General features: G+C 35.4%; 1 protein-coding gene across 3 annotated transcripts in view; it reads left to right on the forward strand.

Moving 5' to 3' along the window:
- Positions 1-13,634, forward strand: part of LOC123552179 (protein CIP2A homolog) — a 42,018-nt gene that overhangs the window by 9,240 nt on the left and 19,144 nt on the right. For all 3 annotated transcript variants that reach the window (XM_045341628.2, XM_045341629.2, XM_045341630.2), the window contains exons 4-12: positions 913-1,025; positions 1,428-1,522; positions 2,272-2,368; positions 2,851-2,973; positions 5,188-5,333; positions 6,918-6,993; positions 8,179-8,572; positions 10,695-10,836; positions 12,036-12,129. In XM_045341628.2, the coding sequence (XP_045197563.2) occupies positions 913-1,025; positions 1,428-1,522; positions 2,272-2,368; positions 2,851-2,973; positions 5,188-5,333; positions 6,918-6,993; positions 8,179-8,572; positions 10,695-10,836; positions 12,036-12,129 (1,280 nt within the window). The remainder of the gene's footprint in view (positions 1-912; positions 1,026-1,427; positions 1,523-2,271; positions 2,369-2,850; positions 2,974-5,187; positions 5,334-6,917; positions 6,994-8,178; positions 8,573-10,694; positions 10,837-12,035; positions 12,130-13,634) is intronic.

Consider the following 13,634-nt stretch of genomic DNA (forward strand, 5'->3'; position numbering starts at 1 on the left):
GATGACATGTACAGTTTTGCACACCAATCTTTAAACTGTCTTTCAGTGACCATAAATGTGACCTACTGATTTACTTTCTAATATTTTAGCATCAGTTTGCCATTTGAAACTTGTGGTTCAATATACTCAGGTGAGCGATTCAGGGTCATCATGACCCTCTTGTTTTATTTCAGTCAACATTTAAAAATGGAAGTCAATGTATTGATTGCAACTCTAAAACCATCCTGTTCAGTTACAGTACCACATTTAATTACGTGTTTTTCAGTGAATTATTAAAAAATTAGAATGAAACAAACATCTGGTATTTTCACAGTGAAAAATATCAGATATATTTTACTCTGGTAAGAAATCTTTAAAATTTAGTCAAAACATGAAATAAAAAGAAAATTTGTTTGTTTAATATAAATGTAAGATCAAAATATTTTTCAGTCCTCAACACCATAGCTTACATTTTCACTTGTGAAAATTTGCATCTGGTCTTCACTCATGGAAGATATTTCAATCTTACACTGAAACAAACAAATATCTTCTGTATGATTTTAAAAAAGACACTGTATTTAAATATTATTTTCCTTAATGAATTACAACACAAGTTCATATTACAGCAGGACAAGTGAAAATTCTAAGCATCTTATTTTGCAGAACAGTGTGCTTTCAAACAGTTTGTCAAGCCCTGATATGATTCATTGGAAATGAAGTCATATTTCTTAAAAAGAAGTTATTATCAACAATCAGTATTGAGCTTTGTGATGGATTATTGTATAAAAAGGTTCTGAGATTTTGATTTATAACTGTTTTGTCTCAGTTTTGCAACTTGCAGTACTTAATCTAAAGAACTTATGTAAGATTTTGTTTTATCTACATACATGCAAAGCTATGATTTTCTTATTTCCTATTAACAATTTGTTTCAGTGACTGACAACCACATACGTGAATGTTTACATGAGAAGTTCCAGTTGACTCCGGCCCTGGTAGGTGTGGTTGTGAATCATGGTGTATCAACTAGTGATACACTTACTGCAGAGGTATATATCTTCTCCTGTATCTTTAAATATTTTAAATGTTTATTTTGGCAAGACTTTAAAACTGTGTTACATTGTCATACAATTTCAGCTGACATGGCAGTTTTGTGGGGACCTGAGTTTGTTGAATTAAAATTTCCAGCAATACATTAAAAGAAAATGCTTCTTTAATTGACACAACCACTAAATCCACAGTATTGCCCACACATGTACAGCAATAATTTCACCATATTGTAATTACATCAGATTATTTTTTTCTCTTGTACTGCTTTCAGTTCACCATTTAGAATTATACTTCATAATTGATTATATTTCGGGATATAATTCTTCTTCTAATATGTGCACACTTTATCATAATTTGTGTGTCAGGTTGTTAAAATAGTATTATTATTGTGATTGTTTCAGGGTATGCAGTTACTACAGAAGGTGACATATGGACATAGGATCAGTTTTCAGGAGCCTTACATGGAAGATCTAGTTAGGTTTTTATTGAGGAATGTGTAAGTCATTGTTGTCTCTTTGCTCTGTTGTTTTATTTCTAGTATAAAAGAAAGGACAAGGAGAGTTGAAAGACTTAAGAATCAAATCAGTACTTCCATCTAAATATATGTTTATTGCATGTTTGACACGGTAATGAAATAAGGCAATTTCATGTTTTTTTTTTATATCATATTAGTGTCTCTAAAATTTTGATGTCTCTATTTCAAGTATAGAAGATGTTTGTCTAATTGCCCTTGATGAATACTAATAGGAAAAGAAAGATGAAATCTCCATGTTTCAGCAGAAAAAGCTAATATGTGGGTAAAAAAAGAATCTGACGTTTGTGTTTTTCCATGTTGAATTAATTAAACACTTTGAATAAAAATGATAAAATGCTTGGCAGAGCCTTGAATTTTATTATTTTATTGAACTTGTTTAATAAGTTCATTATCATATAAGATCCTTTTATCTGTTTGTCCTGTACATTCCCAGCTTTTATCATATTTTAGAATTATACCATCGCTAATGTTTTTAACCTTTAGCCTGCTGATGGCAAGTGATTCTGCCTTTGCGACCAGTGCAGACCAAGATCATTTGTTCAGTCTGATCATGGTCTGCAGTGTTCGCTATTCTAATTCAGTTAGTAAATTTTTAGTAAACACCCCTTCAAATGATAAATGGTACTGCCCAAATTGAATGATAGACCAGTCCATTATAGAAATTTAGCAGACTAAAGGTTAATATCAGACAATGTTGTATCTGATTTCAGTGTATCACCAGCAACAGGTCTGACACTGCCTGCTATGGGAATATTGGTGAACCTGACAAGAGATAACTTCTCTGTACAATCGTACATCAAAAATAATGTAAGTTTCATTTCCATTCAAGGTCTGTTATACAGAGAATGTTTGCAATCTGTTATTTCAGCTAGGCTGTCTAACCTTCCAAATTCCATTGTTCAGCAATGTGGGGGTTGGGGTTGCGTTTGTTTTTTCACTTTCTGAAAAAAAAAAAGCAATGGAATAAATCAAACTTTAAAGATAAAATGCTTCAATTGATACAGAACAGGAGAAATTTTTTATTTAAAAAGATATGAATGATATTTAGAAAAGGATTTGATATGGTTTTCATGTCAGGACTGCTAAACAGAAATACTGTGAAATTATACAAATTGCTGGTGGACTTATTTTTTGGCACATAAAAATATTACGTCCAAAGAATGTTGAATTGCATTATAAGAGTATTTATTTATACGGAAATTGCCAAGTGTCATTATGGGTCCACTGCCTTAAGAAAATGATAAGCTGCTAACATTTGTATGTGAAAACAGTGATTTTGTTTGTTACAGGAAAACATGAAGGAGTTTGCAAGAACTTTGATCAAGCTGCTGGGTGACCAGGCACAAAATGCATTACTGTTTTCTCTCACACTTCTTCTGAATGTCTGTCCACTAGAGAAAATGGCTGCAAAGGTACAATTAGTATTGATACTTCTGTGTATTATCTTCCTTTTCAAAGGGGCTTAGGTGGCCGAGTGGTGAAGGTCGCTAACTATGAATCTCTTGCCTCTCACCATTATGGGCTTAAGCCTCACTCAGGGCGTTGGATTCTTCATGTGAGGTTGGCTTACAGAAGGTCTATGGTTCTACCCAGATGCTTGCCCCTGATGAAATGTTGCACGGAGGGGCACCAGGGGTCTTCTTCCACCATATAAGCTGGAAAAGTTTCCTTATGACCTATAATTGTAATGGTGCAATGTTAAACCCAACAAAAGAAACAAACTTCCTTTTCATACTGTAACAGGGAGGTTAAGTAGGCTTTATAGTGCTCAGTCACTTTTTTCATGTCTTGCATCTTTTTGTCTGGAAGTACTAAAGTTTTTAAGACCAGATATGGACACAAAGGCATATCAACTTTCAGTTTCTTACATCCTTTTGTAATTGTCCCCTGCCTTTTTCGAAGAAGAAAAAAGGTTTCGACAGTTACTGTTACAAATTCTTGTTGTTAACTGCATTTAAGGCATTGATTTTGTCTGAAACAGTGGAATTTTAACTGCAAAACTCCATTCACATTAGATGTATTGGAAGAGAAGGGAAACTACACAAAGTCTTGCATTATGTTTTCCCTTTCTGTTACCATTAACTTACAGTGATAGTACTTTACTGATAAAACCCATGTGATCTTGGTGGCCTTTTCCATTACCTGTAACTGATGGTTCAGAAATCCATGCTGTGATCTAGACGGGTCTTTCTATTAGCAGGAATTGGTAGTAATTTATCTGAAATCCATGCTGTGATCTAGACCGGTCTTTCTATTAGCAGGAATTGGTAGTAATTTATCTGAAATCCATGCTGTGATCTTGGCCACAGGTCATCAAAATTTTCAGAAATTTAGACTTAAGAATGCCAAATATTTCAGTTTTCAATTCCATTTTATTTATAATGAATGAATACATGGACATTTAAAGGCACATCCCATGCAAAATACTAAATGCATTATGTGCGAATTAAAGAAAAACAGAGTTAAAAGAAAATCTAGCCTTTTTAGCTCATCTGATTTTTTGAAAAAAAATGATGAGTTATTGTCATCACTTGAGCGGTTGTCGGCGTTGCCTGGTTAAGTTTTATGTTTAGGTCAGCTTTTCTCCTAAACTATCAAAGCTATTGCTTTGAAACTTGGAATACTTGTTCACCATCATAAGCTGACCCTGTATAGCAAGAAACATAACTCCATCTTGCTTTTTGCAAGATTTATGGCCCCTTTTGTACTTAGAAAATATCAGATTTCTTGGTTAAGTTTTATGTTTAGGTCAACTTTTCTCCTAAACTATCAAAGCTTTTGCTTTGAAACTTGGAATACTTGTTCACCATCATAAGCAGACCCTGTACATCAAGAAACATAACTCCATCTTGCTTTTTGCAAGAATTATTGCCCCTTTTGGACTTAGAAAATCAGTTTTCTTGGTTAAGTTTTATGTTTAGGTCAGCTTTTATCCTAAACTATCAAAGCTATTCCTTTAAAACTTGCAACACTTGTTCACCATCATAAGCTGACCCTGTACAGCAAGAAACATAACTCCATCCTGCTTTTTGCAAGATTTATGGCCCCTTTTGGACTTAGAAAATATCAGATTTCTTGGTTAAGTTTTATGTTTAGGTCAACTTTTTCTCTTAAACTATCAAAGCTATTGCTTTAAAACTTGCAACTCTTGTTCACCATCATAAGCTGACCCTGTACAGCAAGCAACATAACTCCATCCTGCTTTTTGCAATAATTATTGCCCCTTTTGGACTTAGAAAAATCACTTTCTTGGTTGAATATTATGTTTAAGTCAACTTTTCTCATAAACTATCAAAGCTTTTGCTTTAAAACTTGCAACAGTTTTTCACCATCATAAGTGGACACTGTACATCAAGAAACATAACTCTATCCTGCTTTTTGCAAGAGTGATGGCCCTTTTTAGACTTAGAAAATCATGGGTAGGACAATATTTCTATTATACAAAAAAAATCAGATGAGCGTCAGCACCCGCAAGGCGGTGCTCTTGTTAAAGTCTAATTTCAAACAAAACTTTACAGGCCCAGGACCAGGTTTTCTTCCAGCATACTGGTAGTATATATCTTTAACAATGAATTTGATATACGTAACTGTCCTCTATTTTGGATGTTTTCATTGTTATATTTCAGTTTTACAATGATACAAATGTACCACAGACATTCCAGATGGTTTTTAACGTGTTAATTGATGGACAATCAGGGGATACAAGGAGATATGCTGTTGATCTGTTCAAGGATATCCTCAAACTTGAACGACTTCAGAAGAGTTTAGCAAAGTAAGTTCATAATTAAGTACATTTTGATGGCTGCGCTAGCTAATAATTTCATCTAAACATTTAAAACGCCCTAGTTACAAACAAAGGACATAATTAACATACATGTATATATTGAAAATAAAGATTTATGCATAAAATTTATGTATTTCCTACTTTTACCTTTAGGTAAATATGAATTTCTAAATTATATACACTGGGACCCCGTTATAACGCTGTCATCGGGGTACAAGGTTCGAGACCCGCGGATCTAGCGGGGTTAAATTTATAACGCGGGTTGATCGTATCAGCGGTAAATGCAATACCCCACCCATCGGTAATGTATTAGACGTATTTTGGACGCTGTTTTATGTTAATAAGAAATAAGAATCGTATAAACGGGACATTTATTTACCTTAGATGCTACTGAAAAATACATTAAAAGAATTATAACGCTGTGTCATCTTCTCATTTTGTCGTGATTCTAAAAGAAAGTTGAAATTGTTTATCCCGGAAGTAAACATGTATAACGCTGTGTGAGGAATGCGCTGTCATGAGAATTACATACGCACTGCAATTGCAGTGGGGGTTTATGTAACTAAAAGAGAAAAAACGCGGACAGTCTTAAAAAAAATAATTTTGAATACATGAAGAAAATCGATAAATAAGATAGAAAATTGTTAAATCGCTGTCGTTAATATACGATATTAAAAAGGGAGAACATTCTCAATATGGCTTTCAGTGCATCGAATCTTCGCAAATTCCGACGAACCGAGAATGATCATTATGAAAAACGGCTGCATTTTATTACAAAACTGGGCCTGTTGTTCGGTTTTTATTCACTCGAGTGTTAATGTCATCCACTTAATTGGTGCAAACTTAAACGGTTTGATAGTTGACTGACCGATCTTCCACGCTTGTTAATGCAAACAATCTAATTTTGACACGGTACTGATTGCCTAATTGTCACAGGTCTACATGTATTGAAACTTTAACAAAGGCGATACGCAAACAAGTAAGCTAGCAGACGATTATTGATAATAATCGTCACAGTTGTCATGGAAAGGTGTTAATGTACATGTACATGTAGTTTTAACGCTGGTTATGATCAAATTAAATAACATCCGCGGATTTTTTTTTTTTTTTTTTTTTTTTGATTTTTGATTTTTTTTACCCTCTAAAATTTGGGAGCCAAGACGATACAGCGTTATAACGAATACCGCGGTATATCGAGAAGCGTTATAACGGGTTTCGAGTGTACATTAGAAAACTAGATTATCACAAAAGATTCATGATTTTATTTTTGAAATGCATTTAGTATTTTAGTAAAATTTAGACTATCGTGAAGGATTTATGGAAAAGGAAATCTGGGAAATGAGTTATCATGAAATAGTTAAGAAATGGTAAACTGTATTTTCTTTCTATTTATGTAATAGAAACAGATAACTTTATTTTAGACAGTCTGGTGTATTTTGTGCTTAAGATCAGCCATTGCACCAATTTCCATTCCCAAAAACAAATATGTAATTGAAATTTAAGGAAAAAAATAAACTGGTAATACGGACCTTCATTGTAATTTTGTCAATGATACATAAGTTTGTTTTCTAGTTACGAGTACCTGGGAACCTGCATAGAGCAGACTTTAAATCTACTTTGTACAAGCTCCCATGAGTCGGTTATAAAGGTGAGTTAATGGTTGTCATTATAGATTGTTTTTTTTTATCTGTAATTCAGGTGTTGCTTTAGCTGCATTATATTTATGGTAATATTTATCTGTAAAGAGTATGACTCAGCAACATTTAATGTACCCACCTAGTGCTAGATTGCTTTTGTATATTTTCCACAGTAATGAATACATAGTGACTCACTTTTCTTATTTCGCTCTATATGGAGCAGATGATAAAACTTCCAAGTTTAAAACTCTTCTTTTTACATTATTTGGATTATCTTGTATTATTTTTTTGTCATTTAAAGTCTTTTGGTGCTTGTAATTAAGTATTCCTTGGGTCAGGATGCTTAGAAGAAATGGTTAGAACTCATTGTGTCTCTAAAAATTTCATGAAGTAACCATGTTTGGTTGTTATCGGTATGGCCATGGATTTTGAAGTTTACTATATTACAACTGCATGTGTATCTTGTGTACCCGGTACATCATTTTGCCATCCAGTTCCAATGAAACTTTGGGTCTCCATGGTCGAGTGGTTAAGGTCGCTGACTTCAAATAGCCCTTTACCTATAAAGGTACTAGCCTCACTCAGGGTGTTGAATTCTTCATGTGAGGAAGCTATCAAGCTGGCTTACGGAAATTTGGTGGTTCTACCCAGGTATTGGCCCATGATGAAATAATGCACAGAGGGGCACCCAGGGTCTTCTGCCACCATTAATGCTGGAAAGTCACCATATGGCCTATAAGTGTGTCGCTTTAACATTAAACCCAGCAAAAACAAAACAACTGAAACTTGTAGACATCATCAGCTGGATTGAACATGTCCTCATTTTGGGGATGTTTATATTGGGTTACTTTTCTTTAGTAATTACCCGATTATATGTGTGCTTTACTGCTCCTACAGTTCCCATTCATTTCAGATAAATCTTTGAATAACATCATCAGCATGGAGTGGACATGCACATATTGTTGATATTTTCATTTTGGCTTTGCTTTTCTGTATGTTAAAATTTTATTCTATCGAGCATTATCAAGGGGGTGGCAGGTGTTATGCTATGTTGACAATATTCTTGTTTGGAAAGAACTATTAGTAGCCTAGATAACAATGATTTTTTTTATACAAGCTTGGTTTTATCTTTAATTGATACAGCATAAACCCATCTACACTTGACAGCCTTTTAAAGTGATTACTGTATATTGCAGGTATTTGAGTTTCTACAGATATTATGTGGTGTGAAAGGTGTTCGCAGGGTTGTATGTAAGGCCATGTTTGCTACATTCCACATACAGGATCCGTCCCTGTTTGCTAGTCTTGCCCAAACACCTTTGAGCAGAATAGCTGATCCACTTCTTGCCACTATTCATTGGGCAGGTCAGTCAACAGACACCCAGGGGCTGGCCCCACTGGGTGCCTATGATCTCCTTATAGAGATTTATGAAGAACAGATCTTCTCACACAGTAAGATGCACTACGATAAACACGTGGCAGCCATATTGCCGACTGCTCTCCACACACTGGAGACTCCATTAGAGGGAGATAATCTGACTATAGAAAGAAGATGTACAGCATTAGTGAGATGTGTCAAACTACTTTTGAGTATCCTTTCTATATATGAAACAAAGTTTTTAGCAGTACTTGTTGTATATTCAAATGGAGGAGCTAAAGAGGAAATTTGTTTCTTTTACCTTTGTAGGAAAAGCTGTATATATTTGTATTTTGGTGTATTCTGTTGCAGGTAATACTTTTCTAAAAAGGCAAAACTTGTTAGTCCCCTACTGGTTGAAAACCAGTTTCGGGGACTATAAGAATGCGCTTTTCTGTCATTCTGTCATTCCGTCCGTCCGCAATTTCGTGTCCAGTCCATAAATTTTATCATCCATGAAGGGATTTTAATGTTACTTGGCACAAGTGTTCCCCATGATGAGACGACGTGTCAAAAACTTGGACCCCTTGCTCAAAGGTCAAGGTCAAAATTGGAGGTCAAAGGTCAACAGGGCTTTTTTCCTGTCCGGTCCATAACTCTCCCAAGGGATTTTAATATCACTTGGCACAGTTGTACCTTGTAATAAGATGATGTGTCATGCACAACTTTAAGACCCCTAGCTCAAAGGTCAAGGTCACACTTAGCAGTCAAATGTTAACATGGCATGAACAGGGTCTGTTTAGTGTCCGGTCCATAACTCTGACATTCATAAAGGGATTTCAATATCACTTGGCACAGATGTTCCCCATGATGAGACAACGTGTAATGCGCAAATCCCGGACCCCTTGCTCAAAGGTCAAGGTCACAATTGGGGGGTCAAAGGTCAATAGGGCTTTTTTCCTGTCCGGTCCATAACTCTGCCATCCATGAAGAGATTTTGATATTACTTGGCACAAATGTTCCCCATGATGAAACAATGTGTCATGCGCAAAACCCGGACCCCTAGCTCAAAGGTCAAGGTCACAATTGGAGGCCAAAGGTCAGTAGGTTTTTTTTTTCCTGTCTGGTCCAGAACTCTGTCATCCATCAAGGGATTACAATATTACTTGGCATAAATGTTCCCCAACATGAGACGATGTGTCGTGCGCTACACCCAGAACCCTACTTAAAGGTGAAGGTCACACTGAGATCAAAGGTCAATATGATTTTTTTCCTGTCCGGTCTATAACTTTGTCATGCAAAACAGGATTTAAATATCAAGTTGGCACAAACATTCTCCTAGATGAGGCAACATGTTGTGTGCAAAGCCCGGGCCCTAGGTCTAAGGTCAAGGTCATACTTAGAGGTCAAAGATCAAATTCAAGAATGACTTTGACCAGAGCATTTCTTCTTTATGCATGGAGGGATTTTAATGAAACTTGGCACCATGAGACGAATTGTCATGCGCAAGAACCAGGTCCCTCGGTCTAAGGTCAAATTCAAGAATGACTTTGTCCGGAGCATTTCTTCTTCATGCATGGAGGGATTTTGATGTTACTTGGCACAAATGTTTACCACCATGAGGCACCCTTTTTTTGGAATAACGTCCCTTTGTTGTTACTATAAATAGACTATATTGTAACTTCTTTATTTCTGGCCGTAGGGAAAAATCGAGACCACTTTTCTGTGGTACAACATGCATGTTACATCCAATTTTTAGGTGCATTTTGATCTATCTCTACCTGGTAAAGAGTTTCTTGTATACTTGCATTATAAAGAATTTTTTTTAGGATTAATTTCACTTTGTTGTTACTATAAATAACTTTTATGATAACTTTTTTATAATTGGCCAAAAAAATTCCAAATGAAAACAACTGTACAATTTTATATATGCAAATTTTAATCCAAGTGCTTTGTTATATTATATTGTATATATAGTACAATATTGTTTATACGTCATTGACAGATATCAGTTCATTAGAAAGAATATTTAGAGTCATCAAGCAGTTAAGGTCAGTGGCTTCAAAACACTTCTCTCATTGCTCTATTCTAGATTGAAAACCTTGTTTAAGGTGTAGAATTATTTCATGCAAGCAACGATTAAACTGGCTTTATTGGAAGGTTGGTGGTTCTACCCAGGTGCCTGCCTTTGTTGGAAATAATGCTAGGACCGTCACCTAGGGTCTTCTTTCACTATAAAATGCTAGAAAACCAAACCAAAAAGAATTTTTCTTTTTTAACTCACCACACAGAAGAATTGAGTTCTTGTCATAGATTTTTCAAGAAAAGCTGTCTTTATACCTTAACTGTGATCAGCATTTTGTTCGGATGACACACTTCTCACACTGATATCTAAACAGACGGACGCTAACTTGTTGTCAAAGCTGCTTTTCTTCCAGTTTGATCATAACACTAAGGTGATGACATATGATGTTACCCCACCCTTGGATGATTGGAGGTATGAGCTGTGCATTAGGCAGTGGTTTACAGATACATGTAATTTGAAATCATTTATATTTGTGGGGGACTCTTGTTTGTGGATTTCATCTGTCACTCCACAGAATTAAAAAAGAAACAGACAAATGTCCAATTTATTTTATCTTCAAAAGTTGAAATCTAGGAATTTATATCTCCATGAAATATTCATTTTTACCAGAATTAAAAAATTTCATGTCCATAGAATTAAATATTTCACAGTTGTTAAAAGTAATATGCAAAATTATGGGTGATGTCGCATTACTGGCCCCCTGTTATGGATATTTGAAACATGTTAACTGTTTCCAAGAACAGCAGAATGGTATTTAAAAAATGTACTGGAATTGTAAAGTAGTAAACATCGTGTCATGTTTTTTATGCAAGAATAGCATGTCACTAGACAAGGCTAAAAGGGCTTTTGGGAATACGGCTTCATGGCTGAGTCCTGTAAAGTGAGATATTTTCTCAAGGATGAAAATTTACTGTTTTAATTGGAATGGTTGCGTATGGTGGAATGCTTGAAGACATATGGCCATCTTATGTATATGACTATTTATAACAGTAATAGCACTTTCCCAAATTTTTATTTCATCATTTACAGACAGTGAGTAGAGCAAAGATGAGACCCTTGTGGAAAATGTCTGATTTTACTATATAGGATTGATTTCTTGGTTTTATGTAGACCTGTGTTTAATAGGAGTTGCAAAACTGCATGCAAACTGTAGAAAAGTGCAAAACATTTGAAGATATTTGATGTTATTTAGCAAATGTTCCAATATGCATAAAACACAGAAAATACAGAAATTAGTCCTTATAAATGCATACTGTTGAATGCTTTTGCAAACTTTTTTATGTTTTGACTTTGCACCAACAGTTTGTTGCAGAAAAATAATGACTTGGTTAACATTTTAATTGTTTGTTGAAGGGTTTAATTATTATTAGCTGGAAAATCATGTCTCCTTAAGTAATTGTCTGAATGACTTTGCCTTTTTCTCTTCAACTTAATAACATGCAAGAAAAAGCAATTTTACTGATCTGTTTCAGGTGGAAAAAACAATGGGACTTTGTGTGTATCAATTAATAATTTGTTTGAATCCTGCTTATTTCTAGCTACATTTTTGTACATAATTGATGTGTTACATGTGTAAAGTGAAAGTTTATGTGTGTTTGATATTATTTCAGTGATGTAGGGGTAGAGTTGGTGCTTTACCTTTTAGATCTGATTGCTAAACTCAAGATTGAAGTCTTAGAGGATCTATTTATAACCACAATGCAGGTATGGAAAGCTACCCTGTGCACTATATTATTTCTTTGTGATAGTGAGACTTTGCTTGGGTGTAGAGTTCGTTATGTGTGTAAGCCATTCAGCTAGCTTACAGAAGGTGAATGGTTCTTTATAGGTACCCACCCATGCCTCAGCCTGGAACAATGCAAACAGTTCAGCAGGGTTCTAGCCAGGATTTTCTGAAGGCATGTTGCAGAAGGCTATATTTTGGAAAGATCGCAGATGACAACGGGGTGGGTGCGGGAGGGGTATCCCCTCCTGCTGTGGGGGGCTACCCTCCTGCTATGGGGGGCTACCCCCCAGAAATTTTGTGTTATTACAACTAATTTTGGTGCATTTGAGAGTGAAAAACACAGAGATTTTTTCAGTGTTTAATAAGCATCATTTTCATGCACAACAAGAACAAATAGAGAAAGTATTCCTCTGTAGTTAATTGCTGAAGACAATGTAAACTTAAGTTTCTGACAATGCTTACTATTTATATTACATGAAACAACAGTCTTCTATTCCTTTGGAGTTTATCTGCTTAGTAATGACAATGTTAACCTATCCATTTTAAGCTTCTGAAAATGTTCACTGCTCAATATTCATTGTAGATAAACAACACAATCTTAGCACTGCACAAATTTGTTGTTTAAAGTTTTAGTCTTCTGTTTTTTAGCTCACCTGTCACAAAGTGACAAGGTGAGCTTTTGTGATCGCGCGGTGTCCGTCGTCCGTGCGTGCGTCCGTCCGTAAACTTTTGCTTGTGACCACTCTAGAGGTCACATTTTTCATGGGATCTTTATGAAAGTTGGTCAGAATGTTCATCTTGATGATATCTAGGTCAAGTTCGAAACTGGGTCACGTGCCTTCAAAAACTAGGTCAGTAGGTCTAAAAATAGAAAAACCTTGTGACCTCTCTAGAGGCCATATATTTCACAAGATCTTCATGAAAATTGATCAGAATGTTCACCTTGATGATATCTAGGTCAAGTTCGAAACTGGGTTACGTGCCTTCAAAAACTAGGTCAGTAGGTCTAAAAATAGAAAAATCTTGTGACCTCTCTAGAGGCCATATATTTCAAAAGATCTTCATGAAAATTGGTCAGAACCTTCATCTTGATGATATCTAGATCAAGTTCGAAACTGGGTCACGTGCCGTCAAAAACTAGGTCAGTAGGTCAAATAATAGAAAAACCTTGTGACCTCTCTAAAGGCCACATTTTTCATGGGATCTGTATGAAAGTTGGTCTGAATGTTCATCTTGATGATATCTAGGTCAAGCTCGAAACTGGGTCATGTGCGGTCAAAAACTAGGTCAGTAGGTCTAAAAATAGAAAAACCTTGTGACCTCTCTAGAGGCCATATATTTCATGAGATCTTCATGAAAATTGGTCAGAATGTTCACCTTGATGATATCTAGGTCAAGTTCGAAAGTGGGTCACGTGCCTTCAAAAACTAGGTCAGTAGGTCAAATAATAGAAAAACCTTGTGACCTCTCTAGAGGCCATATT

Source organism: Mercenaria mercenaria, chromosome 4 (assembly GCF_021730395.1).
Source record: "Mercenaria mercenaria strain notata chromosome 4, MADL_Memer_1, whole genome shotgun sequence".
NCBI lineage: Eukaryota > Metazoa > Mollusca > Bivalvia > Venerida > Veneridae > Mercenaria > Mercenaria mercenaria.